The 21,919-nt window shown below is 42.4% G+C and overlaps 2 protein-coding genes across 6 annotated transcripts in view; one reads left to right on the top strand and one right to left on the bottom strand.

Annotated features, from left to right (window-relative positions):
• LOC115119366 (rho guanine nucleotide exchange factor 18-like) overlaps positions 1-9,483 on the top strand; it is a 76,934-nt gene extending 67,451 nt beyond the window's left edge. For all 4 annotated transcript variants that reach the window (XM_065013751.1, XM_065013748.1, XM_065013749.1 and 1 more), the window contains 5 exons: positions 81-209; positions 319-780; positions 4,393-4,594; positions 5,320-5,418; positions 5,958-9,483. In XM_065013751.1, the coding sequence (XP_064869823.1) occupies positions 81-209; positions 319-780; positions 4,393-4,594; positions 5,320-5,418; positions 5,958-6,142 (1,077 nt within the window). In that variant the 3' untranslated portion in view covers positions 6,143-9,483. The remainder of the gene's footprint in view (positions 1-80; positions 210-318; positions 781-4,392; positions 4,595-5,319; positions 5,419-5,957) is intronic.
• Positions 9,484-12,637: 3,154 nt separating this feature from the next.
• The window catches only part of sppl2 (signal peptide peptidase-like 2), a 31,626-nt gene continuing 22,344 nt past the window's right edge, over positions 12,638-21,919 (bottom strand). Inside the window, exons 11-15 of one of the 2 annotated variants that reach the window (XM_029647252.2) lie at positions 21,767-21,829; positions 21,536-21,635; positions 16,288-16,365; positions 15,129-15,289; positions 12,638-14,208 (exon numbers count right to left, since the gene is read on the bottom strand). In XM_029647252.2, the coding sequence (XP_029503112.1) occupies positions 14,056-14,208; positions 15,129-15,289; positions 16,288-16,365; positions 21,536-21,635; positions 21,767-21,829 (555 nt within the window). In that variant the 3' untranslated portion in view covers positions 12,638-14,055. Of the gene's footprint in view, positions 14,209-15,038; positions 15,290-16,287; positions 16,366-21,535; positions 21,636-21,766; positions 21,830-21,919 lie in introns of both variants that reach the window. The other variant, XR_003861867.2, reaches the window with a different exon arrangement.

Genomic DNA, 21,919 nt, shown 5'->3' with positions numbered 1-21,919 from the left:
TTTCACTGCACCTATCTGGTGTATGTGACCAAATGTGTTCATTTAAAGTAATTTCCCTTTGTCATGTAACGTACCAACAGGATCTGGAGAGGCTGAGGGAGTCAATGAGGACGGTGGAAAAACAGAAGGAGCACCTCAATACACAGATGAAGTTGAAGCAGAACAAGACCGTCACCAACCCTGGGAGTTTTAACTTCAAAGCTCAGCAGGTGGGGATGTGGTGTGGTCGTTAAGAACTGAGGACCAATAGTGTGAGGAGCTGTTGTTGATGTATTTGTAGATGTTTACATAATCCGGACATTCTATTCTTCTCCTCAGGCTCCCCTCTCCCAGTCCTTCCGAGTGGATCCTCCCCTCCTCTCCCAGTCCTTCCGAGGGGATCCTCCCCTCCTCTCCCAGTCCTTCCGAGGGGATCCTCCCCTCCTCTCCCAGTCCTTCCGAGGGGATCCTCCCCTCCTCTCCCAGTCCTTCCGAGGGGATCCTCCCCTCCTCTCCCAGTCCTTCCGAGGGGATCCTCCCCTCCTCTCCCAGTCCTTCCGAGGGGATCCTCCCCTCCTCTCCCAGTCTTTCCGAGGGGATCCTTCCCTCTCCCAGTCTTTCCGAGGGGATCTTCCCCTCTCCCAGTCCTTCCGAGGGGATCCTCCCCTCCTCTCCCAGTCCTTCCGAGGGGACCTGACAGCTGATTGGATGAAGGGAAGAGAGGTGATCCAGATCCCCAAGGTCCTTGTCCCCCCCAGCCTCTCTGTAGCCACCAACATTTTCCTGGAGCAGCCCCCGGAGGTGAGCCACATAGGACGTAATAGGACAGTGCATTCAGAAAGTATTCAGACCCCCTGACTTCTTCCACATTTTTTTACGTTACAGCCTTTTTCTAAAATGGAATACATCGTTTTTCCCTCATCAATCTACACACATTACCCCATAATGACAATGCAAAAATAGGTTTTTAGCTAATTTTATAAAAAATTCAACTGAATTATCACATTTAAATACACATTTCCCTGAGTACAGGGTGTTGAGACCCAGTACTTTATTGGTACACCTGTATTTGTGGAGTTTCTCCCATTCTTCTCTGCAGATCCTCTCAAGCTCTGTCAGGTTGGATGGGGAGTGTCGCTACACAGCTAGTTTCAGGTCTCTCCAGAGATGTTTAATCGGGTTCAAGTCTGGGCTCTGTCTGGGCCACTCAAGGACATTCAGAGACTTGCCCGAACCCACTCTTGCATTGTTTTGGCTGTGTACTTAGGGTTCAGAGACTTGCCCGAACCCACTCTTGCATTGTTTTGGCTGTGTACTTAGGGTTCAGAGACTTGCCCGAACCCACTCTTGCATTGTTTTGGCTGTGTACTTAGGGTTCAGAGACTTGCCCGAACCCACTCTTGCATTGTTTTGGCTGTGTACTTAGGGTCGTTGTCCTGTTAACTTGTTATGGCTGCAATCCCGCTAACGGGATCGATGTGACAACTACCAGTGAAAATAGAGGGAGCCAAATTCAAACCACAGAAATCTCATAATTACAATTATTATTACACGTGTCTTATATCATTTTAAAGTTAATCTTGTTATTAATCCCACCAAAGTGTCCGATTTCAAATAGGCTTTTCAGCGAAAGCACTACAAACGATTATGTCAGCTCTCCACCAAACCACAATAAGCACAGCCATTTTCCAGCGAAATATAGCATTCACAAAAAGCAGAAATAGAGATAAAATTAATCACTAACCTTGAATTATCTGCATCAGATGACACTCATAGGACTTCATGTTACACAATACATGCATGTTTTGTTTGATAAAGTTCATATTTGTATAAAAAAAATTGGAGTTTACATTGGCGTATTAGGTTCACTAGTTACAAAAATATCAAGTGATTTTGCATAGCCACATCGTTTCAACAGAAATACTCATCATAAATGTAGATGATAATACAAGTTATACACATGGAATTATAGATATACCTCTCCTTAATGCAACCGCTGTGTCAGATTTCAAAAAAAGTTTACGGAAAAAGCACACCATGCAATAATCTGAGACGGAGCTCAGAACAGTAGCCAAATTAGCAGCGATGTTGGAGTCAACAGAAATCAGAAAATACATGATAAATGTTTCCTTACCTTTGATGAACTTCATCAGAATACAGTCCTAGGAATCTCAGGTCCACAATAAATGCTTGATTTGTTCGAAGATTTGTCCGTTATTTATGTCCAATTAGCTACTTTGGTTAGCGCGTTTGGTAAACATATCCAAAGTCACAAAGCGCGTCCACTATAACGTGATGAAATGTCCAAAAGTTCCGTAACAGTCAGTAGAAACATGTCAACCGATGTACTGAATCAATCTTTAGAATGTTGTTTACATAGATCTTGAATAACATTCCAACCGGAGAATTCGAATGACTTCAGATGACCGGTGGAACGCAGGTCCTTCCCCTGTGAACGCGCATGGTGAAAGCATGGTCAACTCGTGGCAGTGGTGACTATTTCCTGTCCCATTCAACCCCCCTTCACATTAGAGTCATCAGACATACATTTACATTTAAGTCATTTAGCAGACGCTCTTATCCAGAGCGACTTACAAATTGGTGCGTTCACCTTAAGACATCCAGTGGAACAGCCACTTTACAATAGTGCATCTAAATCTTTTAAGGGGGGGGGTGAGAAGGATTACTTTATCCTATCCTAGGTATTCCTGAAAGAGGTGGGGTTTCAGGTGTCTCCGGAAGGTGGTGATTGACTCCGCTGTCCTGGCGTCGTGAGGGAGTTTGTTCCACCAGACAAAGTTCTATTGACTGTTGACATCTAGTGGAAGGCGTAGGAAGTGAAAACTCATCCATATCTCGCTGTAATTTCAATGAGAGCTTGGTTGAAAATCTGCCACCCCCAGAAAAAATACAAACAGGAAGTGGAATTTCTCAGGTTTTTGCCTGCAATATGAGTTCTGTTATACTCAGACATAATTCAAACAGTTTTAGAAACGTCAGAGTGTTTTCTATCCAATACTAATAATAATATGCATATGTTAGCAACTGAGACTGAGGAGCTGGCCGTTTACAATGGGCACCTTTTCATCCAAGCTACTCAATACTGCCCCTGTAGCCATAAAAAGTTAAAATGTGAACCTTTGCCCAGTCTGAGGTCCTGAGAGCTCTGGAGCAGGTTTTCATCAAGGATCTCTGTTCAGCTTTCCCTTGATCCTGACTAGTCTCCCAGTACCTGCTGCTGAAAAACATCCCCACAGCATGATGCTGCCACCACCATGCTTCACCGTAGGGTTGGTGCCAGGTTTCCTCCTAAAGTTTAAGCTTGGTTTCATCAGACCAGAGAATCTTGTTTCCCATTGTATGAGAATCCTTTAGGTGGGCTGTGGGCTGTCATGTGCCTTTTACTCAGGAGTAGCTTCCGTCTGGCCACTCTACCATAAAGGCCTAATTGGTGGAGTGCTGCACATATGGTTTTCCTTCTGGAAGGTTCTCCCATCTCCGCAGAGGAATTCTGGAGCTCTGTCAGAGTGACCATCGGGACCAGGGCTTTTCTCCCCCGATTGCTTAGTTTGGCCCAGCGGCCAGCTCTAGGAAGAGTCTTGGCGGTTCCAAACTTCTTCCAATTAACGATGGAAGCCACTGTGTTCTTGGGGACCTTCAACAATTCCTTCGACCTCATGGCTTTGTTTTTACTCTGACATGCACCGTCAACTGTGGGACCTTATATAGATAGGTGTGTGCCTTTCTAAATCATGTCCAATCAATTGAATTTACCACATATGGATCCAATCAAGTTGTAGAATCATCTCAAGGATGATCAATGGAACAGGATGCATCTGAGCTCAATTTTTGAGTATCATAGTAAAGGTAGCAAAGGTACTTATGTAAATAAGGTATTTCAGTTTTTTATTTGTTATACATTTGCACAAATTTCTAAAAACCTGTTTTTGCTTTGTCATTATGGGTTATTGTGTGTAGATTGACGAGGGGAAAAAAATGATTGAATCCATTTTAGAATAAGGCTGTAACGTAACAAAACGTGGAAAAGGTTGAGGGGTCTGAATACTTTCCAAATGCACTGTACCGACCATGGTTTTCTAGAAATCCCAGTTAGAGGATTCCTGGAATCAGGAAATAGTACTTTGTCAAGTTACCAGTATTTTTCAACCCTAACCAACTACGTGAATGTGTGCTCACTTCCCAGTGTTTTTCTATTGTAACGTGTTGTTCAATAGTGTATTGATATTGTATATTTTGCATGCTGAATTTCCATGGAAATGGACAGTAATGTTCCCATTCGGTGCACTTGGTACAACACTCTTGCCAGTTAGATCTCCATAGCTGTGTGTTGTAACTCATTTTCCAGTAGTTCATTCACAGTTATATTCATAACTTTACATTATCGTATCTTAGGTGCCCCCTCGCAGGGAGAGCATCAGCCCCGGGCCCCCTAAACCGGAGTTCCCCATCCACCTGATCAGCACAACCAACCAGGTGGTTCACAAACCAGGGGCCGTGCAACAGCAGATACCCACCAAGCTGGCTGTCCTTGGTAACAAGGGCAAGGAGAAGAGCAGTAAGAAGAGGTCCCACCACAAGCGCAATCACAGCGCAGGTAAGAACTCGGCTCAGTAGAACACGGCTCAGTAGAACACGGCTCAGGTCAGAACACGGCTCAAGTCAGAACATGGCACAGGTCCGAGCACGGCGCAGGTCAGTGCACGGCGCAGGTCAGAACAGAACAGAACACGGCGCAGGTCAGAACAGAACAGAACACGGCGCAGGTCAGAACAGAACAGAACACGGCGCAGGTGAGAACAGAACAGAACACGGCGCAGGTGAGAACAGAACAGAACACGGCGCAGGTGAGAACAGAACAGAACACGGCGCAGGTCAGAACAGAACACGGCGCAGGTCAGAACAGAACAGAACACGGCGCAGGTCAGAACAGAACATGGCTCAGTAGAACACGGCGCAGGTCAGAACTGTACACGGCACTCCTATAATCTCAAACGTTCCGTTTATTAGTCATGTACTGATTCACTTGTTTTGAAGTCCTACTCTTTCCTCTTGACCTCAGCTGTGCTAGGGGAAATCATAACATTTACCCCATATTGATATTTTCTATGATCTGTTAAAGCAGTGGGCGTATATCTCCACCACAGGAGGCTTGTGGTAATGGCTGGAGTGGAATCACTGGAATGGTATCAAACACATGGTTTCTATGCATTTGATGCCATTCCATTTGCTCTGTTCCAGACATTATTATGAGCTGTCCTCCCCTCAGCATCCTCCACTGATCTCCATAGTTCTGATGCAGTGTTGTCTTTCCTCCTGCAGCGTCCATAGAAATGTCTCAGGTGGTGCCGATCAGAGTGACAGGAAATCAGAGTCTGAGAGGGAAGAAGACTGTGAGCCCACAGAGAAACTACCAATCAGGTAAGAGCCCTCACTGATACTACCAATCAGGTAAAACCCCTCACTGATGCTACCAATTAGGTAAGAGCCCTCACAGAAACTACATCAGGTAAAACCTGTTACTGATTCTACCAATCAGGTAAGAGCCCTCACTGATACTACCAATCAGGTAAAACCCGTTACTGATTCTACCAATCAGGTAAGAGCCCTCACTTATACTACCAATCAGGTAAAAACCCTCACTGATGCTACCAATCAGGTAAGAGCCCTCACTGATGCTACCAATCAGGTAAGAGCCCTCACTGATGCTACCAATCAGGTAAGAGCCCTCACTGATGCTACCAATCAGGTAAGAGCCCTCACTGATGCTACCAATCAGGTAAAACCCCTCACTGATGCTACCAATCAGGTAAGAGCCCTCACTGGACCTACCAATCATCTAAGACGAGAACCTTGGGAGTTCCAGATACATATTGTCGATTTTTACTGTTTTAACATCTCAGGAACTAAATTAACACACACAATAATTAAGTTAACCGTACTCTGTTATGCCTCTTCAGATGATTTCTTCAGTCCTCCAGAGCCCCTGTCCAGCGCTAAGCCCTCCCAGACCCTGTCGTCCAGCAGCAGCATGAGGACCAATAACCAGAGCCACGTCCCTCCACCCAAACCTCCACCTCCCCCTCCACCCTTCCCCAAAGACATAGCAAGCAAACCAACCAAGGAACACGTTATCTACCTGTAAGGACACAGGGCGACACCAAAACCCTATAAGCCAGGGCTCTGAAACTGGCGGCCCATGTACTAAAACCGGCCCACGAGTGATTTATATGTGGCCCGCCAAAGCTCTGTCCACAGTAAAGATTATAGATTTTTTTTTTTTACTGATTGGGCTTTCTAATTGCTGGTACTGTTCCTGTTGAATTTCCAAATTTCCAAAATTAATTTCTATTGTTTGGATGAGTGCTTGTCTCTAAACTCTCTCTGCACTCAAGTCTTTATGTTTTTAAGCCTTTTAAAGATGATTTAAATTCATGTTAGGAAGCTGGTTATTACTTTGAATTGTTTACAGGTCTGAGGTGCCAAGCACGTTACTTCAGAGCGCATTAGAAACTCTTTTAAATCTGATTTGACCTGTTCCTCGTTTTGTATTTCTTCATGTCATAGAATGTATGGAAGTAAATGTTCATTTAGCTGTGAGGTGTAAAACTGACCAGTTTACCAGACGCAGATTAAGTTTAGTCCAGGACTAAAAAAAGATTCTCAATTGAGATTCTCCCAGTTTAATTTTTTTTTTTTTTTTTTGTCCAAGACTAGGCTTAATCTGTGTCTGGGAAATGGGCCCTTATGGTATGGGAATTATGGTGTATTTTAACACTGTGAATAATAATGACTACTGTACTAAATTATGCCAATTCTACTGTGGTTTATGCCATTTTGTGATTTTTGTTATGAAGTTTACAGGAGAGGGTTTCATGACATTTTGTCAGCATTTCGTCAGACAGCTTCTCCACACCCATATCAACATGGATTGTTGTCAGTCAAGTTTTAGATTAGTTTTACGACAGGAAAGTTTGTGTGTGAGAGTGAAATGTTAGAACTATCGTATGTGTGTACTTTGAACAAGAGGCAAAGCGTTTTGCCAGATGGTTTTCTTCATTGTGTAACTGTCAAAAGGTTATGTTCTGGGAACCAAGGAACTTTTTGAACAATGTTCTATCGGGAAGATGTTCTGTTCTGTTCATGGTTACACAGTTTCCAGTGAACACAGTCTGGGAATAGAATTAGAACACGTATGACAAAACAATTGTTTTTACTGCTTCTAATTACGTCGGTATTATCTTCAAAATGGAATCTCCCTATAACACATGTTCTATTGTTTCTACTATGCTGTTGTTACTTATAACCTGGGTGATTCCAGCCCTGAATGCTGATTGGCTGATATAGCCGTGGTATATCACACTGTGTGCCACGGGTATGACGAAACATTTGTTTTTACTGCTCTAATTACGTCGGTAACCAGTTTATAATAGCAATAAGGCACCTCTGGGGTTTGTGGTATATTGCCAATATACCACGGCTAAGGGCTGTGTCCAGGTACTCCGCGTTGCGTCGTTCGTAAGAACAGCCCTTAGCCGTGGTATATTGGCCATATACCACACCTCCTCTGGCCTTATTGCTTAAATATATATATTTATATATATATATATATATATATATATATATATATATATATATATGGTCTGGACATTCTGCTGTGATGTTGATGTCCTGGTGAACTATTGCGGTTCCCATCCACAGCCGATGGGAGGAATAAAACATCATTCTGATGCCTGTAATCAGCCTCGCCTGTTTGTTTCTAGAAGGGCTCAGTCAAGTCAGGCCGGGATTCTATCCAATAGTTTCCTTTAAAATCTGCATTGGCGTAATCGGATTGAATCCCCGGCCTCAATGTCACCTCCGCATGACTCACTTCCTCCCATCCCATGTCCAGTCTGAAATAGCAGTGAACCAGAGCAAGGACAAAGCAGTTCTGTCGTCCCCCACCAGAATAGAACAGTGACCTGTAATAGTTAGTCGTGTATGTTTTGCCTCCAGTTCAGCCCCTCAATGGATGAATCCCAATTGTATTTCCTTGATTCCTTTCATCCTCTCGCTTCAAAACACTTGGATGAGGTCAGAGGTCAAAACCCCTCTGACCAGCAACCTCAGAATTATAGTCACCATTCTTCTGTTGCTAATATAAAACATTCAGTTGGTGGTATATGACCTGGCAGTAGCTTGAGTTCTGAATGGAGAGTCTGTCTGACTGGGAGAGTCACTCCAGGAGCCGGTGGAGACTTGATGCCCTGTCACTTCCTGGTTGCCTGGTCCTGGTTGCCAGGTCCTGGTTGCCAGGTCCTGGTTGCCAGGTCCTGGTTGCCAGGTCCTGGTTGCCTGGTCCTGGTTGCCTGGTCCTGGTTGCCTGGTCCTGCCCGTTAGCGCTGATAAAGTCTCCTCTGGCTCCCAGAGTGACTCTCCCAGTCAGACAGACTCTCCATTCAGAACTGATGATTCACACAGCACCTTGGCTCTCATCTCATCAGCAAGGCAGGCACACATTGTGGAGAGAAGGCTAGAGAGTCTGACTGCTGTGAGAGTGTAATTTGAGACGGGGCCAGAATGAAAAGGGTCATTCATATTCAGTTGCAGTACAACTCTTGCTACTGCCAGGTCATATACCACCAACTGAATGTTTTATATTAGCAACAGAAGAAGAATGGTGACTATATTTCTGAGGTTGGCAATGATGAAGCCATGTTGAGGATGAAATGAATTGTTTATTTATTTTGGCGTATTCCTCCTCAGATGTTTAAAAACCACCTGGTGACGTCATCAAATAACCCTGGTGAATATCTCATCTCATTGGCTGCAAAATAGTGTGCAGATGAATCTGACAAGGCACTCTCCCTGACCAACCAGCTTCTTCCGTCAAGACTCTTGACGACTTATCTCTAACCCCTATCCTTTGACCTCTAGCAGACTGTTAAAATAGTGGTGTTCCTCTGCTAATATGTTGGTGACACATGCCAGATCTTAGGTATAGGTATTTTATGCATCAGCTAACCGCATGTTATAGCAATCTGGTGCCCGACGGCACAGTCGATGACTGTTGGAGGAAATTATAGTTGAAATGATTAATAATGTATGCATTTCAATTAGAACCATTTATTCTAATACTATTATGTTATGGTATGAAATGTATGGGTTCTTGGTTAAGCTGTTACTGAAAATGTAAGGAAAACAAATTAATTGTCTGTACCTTGCGGGAGGTTTAAGGGAGAGGGATGATATATCTTTTCTGACAGATAAGAATGGTCCTTGATATTCCATTAGTGGAGGAGAAGATATATTTTAGACAGATTGGAATGTCTGGTTTATGAGGGGAGTAGAAGACATCTCCAGACCTGAAAACACTGTGCTATTGTGTGGATCGGAGAGAGTGAGAAACTGATGATGTCATTTCATGTCCTCTCTTTAAATGTAAGGTTCGTTGTATTTTTAGTTAGTACTCTCTTGAATTAAACACTGTTACCTGGCTTTTAAGACTGGTCTCGATCTACTTCATGCATAATTAATGAACTTACAAATCATTAATGAAATAGAAAGAGTGCGAATTTGGTTTTGGCTACAAAACAAAACAATGACGTGGCACGCAACCATTGGTTGATGCAGGGGAACACCACCTATATTTCCAGTACTGACCAGGTCCTTCCTGTGTTTATGGACTCGTGGCTGTGATGAAATGAACGGGAACAACAAAACTAAAATCTACTTTGTTTAGCTACGGAATATACAGTGGGGTCAGGAATTATTGGCACCCTTGATAAAGATTAGCAAAAAAGACTGTATAAAATAAATTATGCAAATACTGAGCTATGTTGTATGCTCAAACTATCCTGAACAAAAATATAAATGCAACATGTAACAATTTCAAAGATTTTACTCAGTTACAGTTCATATAAGGAAATCAGTCAAATTAAATGAATAAATGTGTCCCTAATCTATGGATTTCACCTGACTGGGTGGGGGTGCAGCCATGGGGTGGGCCTGTGCACACCCAATCAGAATGGCCCGCAAAAGGGCATAGGCCCCGCAAAAGAGCTTTATTACAGACAGAAATACTCCTCAGTTTCATCAGCTGTCCGGGTGTCTGGTCTCAGACGATCCCGCAGGTGAAGAAGCCGGATGTGGAGGTCCTGGGCTGGTGTGGTTACACGTAGTCTGTGGTTGTGTGGCCGGTTAGACGTACTGCAAATTCTCTGCAAATGACGGAGGCGGCTTATGGTAGAGAAATTAACATTCTTTGGCAATAGCTCTGGCGGACAGTCCTGCAGTCAGCATGCCAATTGCACGCTCCCTCAACTTTATCTGTGGCATCGCGTTGAGTGTCAGAACTGCACATTTTTCATGATTACTGATCAATTTCTTCATACATTTATAATTAGTAGGTTTTATGTTTTAACAAATATTTTTTATTTTGTACGTATGTATTGTATATCGTGGTGTGGTGTTCATATAAGCCTACATCTGCACACTGTTTTTTATTTCATTTGTTTTTTTGTATTTATCTCTTGTTTTCTTTGGTGCAAATTATTATTTTTGACTGGCCTTTTATTGTCCCCAGCACAAGGTGCACCCCTGTAATGATCGTGCTGTTTAATCAACATATTGATATGCCACACCTGTCGGGTGGATGGATTATCTTGGCAAAGGAAAAATGCTCACTAACAGGGATGTAAACAAATTTTGTGCACAACTTTTTTTGAGAAATAAGCATTTTGTGTGTATGAAATATTTCTGGTTTCTTTTATTTCAACTAATGAAACACGGGACCAACACTTTAAATATTGCGTTTTTATATATTTTTTTGTTTAGTATAGGTGCCGGTACTGTTTATATTTAGGTGCTGGAACTCAACAATACTTTTAACCTAATTTTTTATCAGAGGTTAAGGAACTGTTTATATTGAGGTGCAGGAACTGAAACAGTAGAAACATCTGAGGTGCCGGTATTCAGAGAGCTCCTGCCCAAGTCAAGCACAGGTTTGAGTCCCAAATGGACCCTGGTTCAAAAGTAGTGCACTATAAAGGAAACGGGGTGCCATTTGGGATGCACCCCAACAAATATTTAACAAATGTATTAAGTAAAAAAATATTTTAAAAAGTTACTGGAGAATTGAGACAATTGATTATAAGCTCAGCAAAAAAAAAGAAACGTCCCTTTTTCAGGACCCTGTCTTTCAAAGATCATTCATAAAACATCCAAATAACTTCAAATCTTCATTGTAAAGGGTTTACACACTGTTTCCCATGCTTGTTCAATGAACCGTAAACAATTAATGAACATGCACCTGTGGAACGGTCGTTAAGACACTAACAGGTTACAGACGGTAGGCAATTAAGGTCACAGTTATGAAAACTTAGGACACTAAAAGAGGCCTTTCTACTGACTGAAAAACACCAAAAGAAAGATGCCCAGGGTCCCTGCTCATCTGTGTGAACATGCCTTAGGCATGCTGCAAGGAGGCATGAGGACTGCAGATGTGGCCAGGGAAATAAATTGCAATGTCTGTACTGTGAGGTGAGACGTCTAAGACAGCGCTACAGGGAGACAGAACGGACAACTGATCGTCCTCGCAGTGGCCGACCACGTGTAACAACATCTGTACAGGATCGGTACATCCGAACATCACACCTGCGGGACAGGTACAGAATGGCAACAACAACTGCCCTAGTTACCCCAGGAACGCACAATCCCTCCATCAGTGCTCAGACTGTCCGCAATAGGCTGAGAGGCTGGACTGAGGGCTTGTAGGCCTGTTGTAAGGCAGGTCCTCACCAGACATCACCGGCAACAACGTTGCCTATAGGCACAAACCCACCGTCGCTGGACCAGACAGGACTGGCAAAAAGTGCTCTTCACTGACGAGTTGCGGTTTTGTCTCACCAGGGGTGATGGACGCATTTGTGTTTATCGTCGAAGGAATGAGCGTTACACCGAGGCCTGTACTCTGGAGCGGGATCGCTTTGGAGGTGGAGGGTCCATTGTGGTCTGTGGCGGTGTATCACAGCATCATCGGACTGAGCTTGTTGTCATTGCAGGCAATCTCAACGCTGTGCGTTACAGGGAAGACATCCTCCTCCCTCATATGGTACCCTCCCTGCAGGTTCATCCTGACATGACCTTCCAGCATGACAATACCACCAGCCATACCGCTCGTTCTGTGCGTGATTTCCTCAAAGACAGGAATGCCAGCGAAGAGCCCGGATCTCATTCCCATTGAGCACGTTTGGGACCTGTTGGATCGGAGGGTGAGTGCTAGGGCCATTCCCCCCAGACATGTCCGGGAACTTGCAGGTGCCTTGGTGGAAAAGTGGAGAAACATCTCACAGGAAGAACTGGCAAATCTGGTGCAGTCCTTGAGGAGATGCACTGCAGTACTTAATTCTGTTGGTGGCCACACCAGATACAGACTGTTACTTTTGATTTTGACCCCCCCCCCCCCTTGTTCAGGGACACATTATTCAATTTCTATTAATCACATGTCTGTGGAACTTGTTCAGTTTGTCTCAGTTGTTGAATCTTGTTATGGTCATACAAATATTTACACATGTTAAGTTTGCTGAAAATAAACACAGTTGACAATGAGAGGACGTTTTTTTTTTTTGCTGAGTTTATTATCATGAGACAACCCCCAAACAACATAAAGTATCACTTATCAGTTTAAGAAACATAATCAACTAACACATGAATACAGAACTCTGTCTTCATAAAGCACTATGCACAGAGACATTCCAATTGTAACCATGGACACCAGTAAGGCCAAAACCCATTAAGACAATATGAATTATATAACCAAAATTGGCCGCTCTACATTAGGTCTCCTTATAACCCATGTGTTCACATGGTAGCTACATACCAGTAAGTAGTTAGTGTAATTAGTTACAACTTTAAAAACTCTTAAACATGTTTAAGTACTATTTGAACCTAGCTGCCTACAATGTAATTACACCTATATACTACTGTATGTATCTACCACATAAATACATGGGTTTTACACCTAATGGAAAATGGGACCACAAAATCTACTAGAGAAACGGCGTGGACAACATTAACTGTTGCACCCTTAGTATTATATAAAGACAGTGTGTAAGCTACTATATAAACCACACACTATTGTTGACAGCCTGGTTTAAACCAAACCCATAGCATGCAAAAACAATAAAAAGGTCAAAAGGTCAGATTTAAACCAAATCAAAAAAACTATTGGAGAAGGTTTCCCGGGCACGGATTAAGCCTTATCCAGGATTTATAACAATTTACAAGGAGATTCTCCATTAAGCTTTTTTTTTAGTTCACTAGGAAACCGCCCTTTGACCCCCTGCCCTTTGACCCCCCAAATCGATAATTATTCTATACCGTTTAGGTCGTTGAGAATCCATGATAGCACCACATGATATAGGGTATGTAGTACGGTAGATACTTCATCTGTCATAAACATAGAGACAAGCCGTAGTGTGGTTCTTCTTCTTCAAGGTACTTAATAAAGGAGATGGGGAACAAGCTAACCGACAGAGCTTCTGATGGTTGGACTGCAAACACATTGACCTTCTAGTTGTGGAGATTGTTGACTGCTATTTTGCATAGGACTGGTGGGATAAATGATGAACTGGAGGACAGGAGAGTTTGGAGACAAAACGTCTATTTTATGTGACAGGATGATAAAACTCATGAGAGGGGCGTTAAGTCAGCGTAGGTCGCAGTCGGGGCTGTGTATGTTGTGCTCTTTGACCTGGGTCTACAGCGCATCATCCAGGACTCTCAGCCAGTGCTGACCCTGCTGACCCCAGGACTCTCAGCCAGTGCTGACCCTGCTGACCCCAGGACTCTCAGCCAGTGCTGACCCCTGCTGACCCCAAGGTGTTTCACACGTTACAGAACTGCCACTGTAGGTTGAGTGCCCTCCCTCTCTCACGTCTGTCCTTTTCTTACCCCTTTTCACACCAAGTGCACTGAAATGTTTATCATTTGTTTAAGAACTTATAGTGTTCCATTGAGATCCTATGTGTCAAAAATAAAATGAAATGAATAAGAAATTGGCATCCTAGAAGTCCTTTACTCTGATTTGCTGGCCTCTTTCTCTGGAAGGGGAGTGTCCTCACTCTGATTGGTTGCATCAGGACCTTGTGGCTCAGGATTGGTGAGGGGGTCATCTGTGGGTGGTCCTGGGGTTTGCATACAGTTGATTGGTTGCAGAACTATGGGAGGCTGAGAGGGATATACAGAGTGGAGACATCAGACCACTGTGGAGCAAGTCTGGGAGACAGACTATTGCCAACAATAGGCACACAGATAAGATTGTTTATGCAGGATGACAACAAAATATACAGCCATTCCTCTCAACAAGTGGATCAATCGGCTTGATGGTTTTTCTACCATGAGGTTGTTGTCCTTCACTAGAATCACCACTGACTGGAGGAGTGTGTTAGCCAGCCTGGTAGACCGTTAGCAGAGGTATGGCTGTACATTGAGCTTGAAAACACCTCAGATAAAACTGGTGCCCTGGGTTGGCCTTATAGCACAAACATATTTGGGGACCAGGCTACCTCAGACACACAGTGGGGAAAAGCATTCTCAGGAAGGAAAGTTGCTTCAGAGCACCTCGTTTCACACCACATTCAAACCCAGTAGCTTATAGAAGCATCTTCACAATTTGCAGTTCAGAGAAAATGGGTGAGAGACAGTTCAGAACACTCCCCTTGTCATCGCCAGATACAATTCATGTTGTCAATGTGTGAATTCATCACGACTCTACCTACCAATAGTGTTTAATGACCCTCAAAGTATCTATTCTAACACCACAGGACAATCTATTAAGACAATATGACACTTATCTAGGAGCAGAGGAATACAATGGGAGAATCCAGGCGGGTGGCAGACACAGACCCTGGAGCCCTCAGCAGCAAAGCAGAGAACCCACAGTAAAATGACAGTAGAGGACAGGAAGGGGCGGAGCACAGCAGGGGGAACAGCAAACAGAAACAGCATGTTGGAATGCGATTTATATCTAGTTTGTTTTCGGGGTTACGGTACTCAACTTTAAATTCTAGGTTTACTTTGTGGTACAAAACACTAGAAATGTTTCTTTCCGTAGAAGAAGAAGGCACTCAAATCAAACTGGTAATCACCACAAATCCACTTCCTGTCCAGAATAATGGCAGCTCTTTGCGCCACAGCGCCACCGCCAGGCTGGAGAGGAGGGTGCAAGGCACCAGGTATAACAGGGCCGGCTGACCCATCTGCATCAGGGCCAGAGCTACGAAGGTGATGAGCAGCCCGATACCATAACCTTCATGGGGGAGAGAGAGGAGGGAGAGGAGAGTGGGTGGAGGGGGAGAGAGAGGAGTGTGGGTGGAGGGGGAGAGAGAGGAGGGAGAGGAGAGTGGGTGGAGGGGAAGAGAGAGGAGTGTGGGTGGAGGGGGAGGGAGAGGAGAGTGGGTGGAGGGGAAGAGAGGAGTGTGGGTGGGAGGGGAGGGAGAGGAGTGTGGGTGGAGGGGAAGAGAGGAGGGAGAGGAGAGTGTGTGGAGGGGGAGAGAGAGGAGTGAGAGGAGAGTGGGTGGAGGGGGGCGAGAGAGGAGGGAGAGGAGAGTGGGTGGAGGGGGAGAGAGAGGAGGGAGAGGAGAGGAGAGTGGGTGGAGGGGGAGAGAGAGGAGGGAGAGGAGAGTGGGTGGAGGGGAAGAGAGAGGAGTGTGGGTGGAGGGGGAGGGAGAGGAGAGTGGGTGGAGGGGAAGAGAGAGGAGTGTGGGTGGAGGGGGAGGGAGAGGAGAGTGGGTGGAGGGGAAGAGAGAGGAGTGTGGGTGGAGGGGAGAGAGAGAGGAGGGAGAGGAGTGGGTGGAGGGGGAGAGAGGAGTGTGGGTGGAGGGGAGAGAGGAGTGTGGGTGGAGGGGAGAGAGAGAGGAGGGAGAGGAGTGGGTGGTGTGGGTGGAGGGGGAGAGAGAGGAGGGGGAGGAGAGTGGGTAGAGGGGTAGAGAGAGGAGGGAGAGGAGAGGAGAGTGGGTGGAGGGGGAGAGAGAGGAGGGAGAGGAGAGTGGGTGGAGGGGGAGGAGAGTGGGTAGAGGGGTAGAGGAGAGTGGGTGGAGGGGGAGAGGAGAGTGGTTAGAGAGAGGAGGGAGAGGAGAGTGGGTGGAGGGAGAGGAGAGTGGGTGGAGGGGGAGGGAGAGGAGAGGAGGGGGGGGGGGAATGAAGCAGGTATGTTACTGCTTGTTTGGAACAAATACTAGTTGTTATAAAAGACTCTACACACAAATGACGTTTTTGACTATCAAAAAGACAATGTGTCGCTCTTACCGATAGTGCAGGCCAGGAAATAGAACCGTGAGGACTGCATTAGGATGTCAAACCTGTGACAGTAGGCTATCAGCAGACCTGAGAAAGAAAGAACATGCTCAACAGGGACGAGTACAGATATCTCGCCACAGAAAGATACGATAACAAGAGTTAGATATTGTACGACAACAAGAGGTAGATATTATACGATAACAAGAGGTAGATATTATACGACAACAAGAGGTAGATATTATACGACAACAAGAGGTAGATATTATACGACAACAAGAGGTAGATATTATACGACAACAAGAGGTAGATATTATACGACAACAAGAGGTAGATATTATACGACAACAAGAGGTAGATATTATACGACAACAAGAGGTAGATATTATACGACAACAAGAGGTAGATATTATACGATAACAAGATGTAGATATTATACGACAACAAGAGGTAGATATTATACGACAACAAGAGGTAGATATTATACGACAACAAGAGGTAGATATTATACGACAACAAGAGGTAGATATTATACGACAACAAGAGGTAGATATTATACGACAACAAGAGTTAGATATTATACGATAACAAGTTAGATATTATACGACAACAAGAGGTAGATATTATACGACAACAAGAGGTAGATATTGTACGATAACAAGAGTTAGATATTGTACGATAACAAGAGGTAGATATTATACGATAACAAGAGTTAGATATTGTACGATAACAAGAGGTAGATATTATACGACAACAAGAGGTAGATATTATACGACAACAAGAGTTAGATATTGTACGATAACAAGAGGTAGATATTATACGACAACAAGAGGTAGATATTATACGACAACAAGAGTTAGATATTGTACGATAACAAGAGGTAGATGTTATACGACAACAAGAGGTAGATATTATACGACAACAAGAGGTAGATATTATACGACAACAAGAGTTAGATATTGTACGATAACAAGAGTTAGATATTGTACGATAACAAGAGTTAGATATTGTATGATAACAAGAGTTAGATATTGTACGATAACAAGAGTTAGATATTGTACGATAACAAGAGGTAGATATTGTACGATAACAAGAGTTAGATATTGTACGATAACAAGAGTTAGATATTGTACGATAACAGGAGCAGAGTACAGTACAGTAGGAGACTACAGGAGTTTTGTACAGTAGTGGAGTACACAGTACAGTAGTAAAATACAGTCCAGTAGTAGACTATAGTACAGTAGTAGAGTACAGTAGTAGACTATATTACAGTAGTAGACTATATTACAGTAGTAGACTATTGTACAGTAGTAGAGTACAGTAGTAGACTATATTACAGTAGTACACTATAGTACAGTAGTAGAGTACAGTAGTAGACTATAGTACAGTAGTAGACTATAGTACAGTAGTAGAGTACAGTAGTAGACTATAGTACAGTAGTAGAGTAAAGTAGTAGAGTACAGTAGTAGAGTATAGTAGTAGAGTACAGTAGTAGACTATAGTACAGTAGTCGAGTACAGTAGTAGACTATAGTATAGTAGTAGAGTACAATAGTAGAGTACAGTAGTAGACTATAGTACAGCAGTAGAGTACAGTAGTAGAGTACAGTACAGTAGTAGGGTACAGTAGTAGACTATAGTACAGTAGTACACTATAGTACAGTAGTAGAGTATAGTAGTCGACTATAGTACAGTACTAGAGTACAGTAGTAGACTATAGTACAGTAGTAGAGTATAGTACAGTAGTAGAGTACAGTAGTAGACTATAGTACAGTTGTAGACTATAATACAGTTGTAGACTCTAGTACAGCAGTAGAGTACAGTAGTAGACTCTAGTACAGTAGTAGAATAAAGTACAGTAGTAGACTATAGTACAGTAGTAGACTATGGTACAGTAGACTACAGTAGTAGAATACAGTACAGTAGTAGACTATAGTACAGTCTTAGACTATAGTACAGTCGTAGACTACAGTACAGTAGTAAAATACAGTACAGTAGTAGAATACAGTACAGTAGTAGACTATAGTATAGTCGTAGACTATAGTACAGTAGTAGACTATAGTACAGTAGTAGACTACAGTACAGTAGTAAAATACAGTACAGTAGTAGACTATAGTACAGTAGTAGACTATAGTACAGTAGTAGATTACAGTACAGTAGTAGACTATAGTACAGTAGTAGACTACAGTACAGTAGTAGACTACAGTACAGTAGTATAGTAGAGTAGTAGACTATAGTACAGTCGTAGACTACAGTACAGTAGTAGAATACAGTACAGTAGTAGACTACAGTACAATAGTAGACTATAGTACAGTAGTAGACTATAGTACAGTCGTAGACTACAGTACAGTAGTAGAATACAGTACAGTAGTAGAATACAGTACAGTAGTAGACTATAGTACAGTCTAAGACTACAGTACAGTAGTAAAATACAGTATAGTAGTAGACTATAGTAGAGTAGTAGACTATAGTACAGTAGTAGACTATAGTACAGTAGTAGAATACAGTACAGTAGTAGACTACAGTACAATAGTAGACTACAGTACAATAGTAGACTACAGTACAGTAGTAGACTACAGTACAGTAGTAGAATACAGTACAGTAGTAGACTACAGTACAGTAGTAGAATACAGTACAGTAGTAGACTATAGTACAGTAGTATAGTACAGTAGTAGACTATAGTACAGTAGTATAGTACAGTAGTAGACTATAGTACAGTAGTAGACTATAGTACAGTAGTATAGTAGAGTAGTAGACTATAGTACAGTAGTAGACTATAGTACAGTAGTATAGTAGAGTAGTAGACTATAGTACAATAGTAGACTATAGTACAGTAGTAGACTACAGTACAGTAGTAGACTACAGTACAGTAGTAGACTATAGTACAGTAGTATAGTAGAGTAGTAGACTATACTAGAGTAGTAGACTACAGTACAATAGTAGACTATAGTACAGTAGTAGAATACAGTACAGTCGTAGACTACAGTACAGTAGTAGACTATAGTACAGTAGTAGACTATAGTACAGTAGTATAGTAGAGTAGTAGACTATAGTACAGTAGTAGAGTATAGTACAGTAGTAGAGTACAGTAGTAGACTAGAGTACAGTAGTAGAGTACAGTAGTAGACTAGAGTACAGTAGTAGAGTACAGTAGTAGAGTACAGTTGTAGACTATAATACAGTTGTAGACTATAGTACAGTAGTAGACTCTAGTACAGTAGTAGAATAAAGTACAGTAGTAGACTATAGTACAGTAGTAGAATAAAGTACAGTAGTAGACTATAGTACAGTAGTAGACTATAGTACAGTAGTATAGTAGAGTAGTATTGCCTGGTAATAAGATGTCGCTGACTATAGTACAGTAGTAGACTATAGTACAGTTGTAGACTATAGTACAGTAGTAGACTATAGTACAGTTGTAGACTATAGTACAGTAGTAGACTATAGTACAGTCGTAGACTACAGTACAGTAGTAAAATACAGTACAGTAGTAGACTACAGTACAGTAGTAGACTACAGTACAGTAGTAGACTACAGTACAGTAGTAAAATACAGTACAGTCGTAGACTACAGTACAGTAGTAGACTATAGTACAGTAGTAGACTACAGTACAGTAGTAAAATACAGTACAGTAGTAGACTATAGTACAGTCTAAGACTACAGTACAGTAGTAAAATACAGTATAGTAGTAGACTATAGTAGAGTAGTAGACTATAGTACAGTAGTAGATTACAGTACAGTAGTATAGTAGAGTAGTAGACTATAGTACAGTAGTAGACTATAGTACAGTCGTAGACTACAGTACAGTAGTAGAATACAGTACAGTCGTAGACTACAGTATAGTAGTAGACTACAGTACAGTAGTAGAATACAGTACAGTAGTAGACTACAGTACAGTAGTATAGTAGAGTAGTAGACTATAGTACAGTAGTAGACTATAGTACAGTAGTAGACTACAGTACAGTACTATAGTAGAGTAGTAGACTATAGTACAGTAGTAGACTATAGTACAGTAGTATAGTAGAGTAGTAGACTATAGTACAGTAGTAGACTATAGTACAGTAGTATAGTAGAGTAGTAGACTATACTAGAGTAGTAGACTATAGTACAATAGTAGACTATAGTACAGTAGTAGACTACAGTACAGTAGTAGACTATAGTACAGTCGTAGACTACAGTACAGTAGTAGACTATAGTACAGTCGTAGACTACAGTACAGTAGTAGAATACAGTACAGTAGTAGACTACAGTACAGTAGTAGACTACAGTACAGTAGTATAGTAGAGTAGTAGACTATAGTACAGTAGTAGACTATAGTACAGTAGTAGAGTACAGTAGTAGACTAGAGTACAGTAGTAGACTATAGTACAGTAGTAGACTATAGAACAGTTGTAGACTATAATACAGTTGTAGACTATAGTACAGCAGTAGAGTACAGTAGTAGAATAAAGTACAGTAGTAGACTATAGTACAGTAGTAGACTATAGTACAGTAGTATAGTAGAGTAGTATTGCCTGGTAATAAGATGTCGCCAACTATAGTACAGTTGTAGACTATAGTACAGTAGTAGACTATAGTACAGTAGTAGACTACAGTAGTAGAATACAGTACAGTAGTAGACTACAGTACAGTAGTAGACTATAGTAGTCGTAGACTACAGTACAGTAGTAAAACACAGTACAGTAGTAGACTACAGTACAGTCGTAGACTACAGTACAGTAGTAGAATACAGTACAGTAGTAGACTACAGTACAGTAGTAGACTATAGTACAGTAGTAGACTATAGTACAGTCGTAGACTACAGTACAGTAGTAAAATACAGTACAGTAGTAGAATACAGTAAAGTAGTAGACTATAGTACAGTAGTAGAGTATAGTACAGTAGTAGACTATAGTACAGTAGTAGACTATAGTACAGTCTTAGACTACAGTACAGTAGTAAAATACAGTATAGTAGTAGACTATAGTAGAGTAGTAGACTATAGTACAGTAGTAGATTACAGTACAGTAGTATAGTAGAGTAGTAGACTATAGTACAGTAGTAGACTATAGTACAGTAGTATTGTAGAGTAGTAGACTATAGTACAGTAGTAGACTATAGTACAGTAGTATAGTAGAGTAGTAGACTATAGTAGAGTAGTAGACTATAGTACAATAGTAGACTATAGTACAGTAGTAGACTATAGTACAGTAGTATAGTACAGTAGTAGACTATAGTACAGTAGTAAAATACAGTACAGTAGTATAGTAGAGTCGTATTACCTGGGACTAAGATGTCTCCAAATCCCAGCAGAGAAAAGGGCCTGTCACACAGAGCCAGAGGGGAGGAGTTGAGGCGGGGCACTTTGAGCACCATAGGAAGCTGGAGGAAGGCCAGCAAGGACAGGGAGCATCCTTTATTAGTTACATTATCACAGCCTTCTACTGTTACATCACTTCAAGAGAACGAACAACTGTCATAATGAGACCAAATCAAATCGATGCCTACTGTACCTTTTCATGTGTGGAGGAGTCAGAGGGCCCCGCCGCCACCTCCACCATAATACTATGGCCACTCTGAGGAGACAAACACAGGACAACAACATGGTAGTGGCTTAATGCAGGGTTTCCCAAACTTGGTCCCGGAGCCCCACTAGGTGCACGTGT

This window comes from Oncorhynchus nerka, linkage group LG9b, assembly GCF_034236695.1.
Source record: "Oncorhynchus nerka isolate Pitt River linkage group LG9b, Oner_Uvic_2.0, whole genome shotgun sequence".
In the NCBI taxonomy this organism is placed as follows: domain Eukaryota; kingdom Metazoa; phylum Chordata; class Actinopteri; order Salmoniformes; family Salmonidae; genus Oncorhynchus; species Oncorhynchus nerka.
Note: the sequence above shows the minus strand (reverse complement) of the source record. Positions and strands in the feature narration are given on the sequence as shown.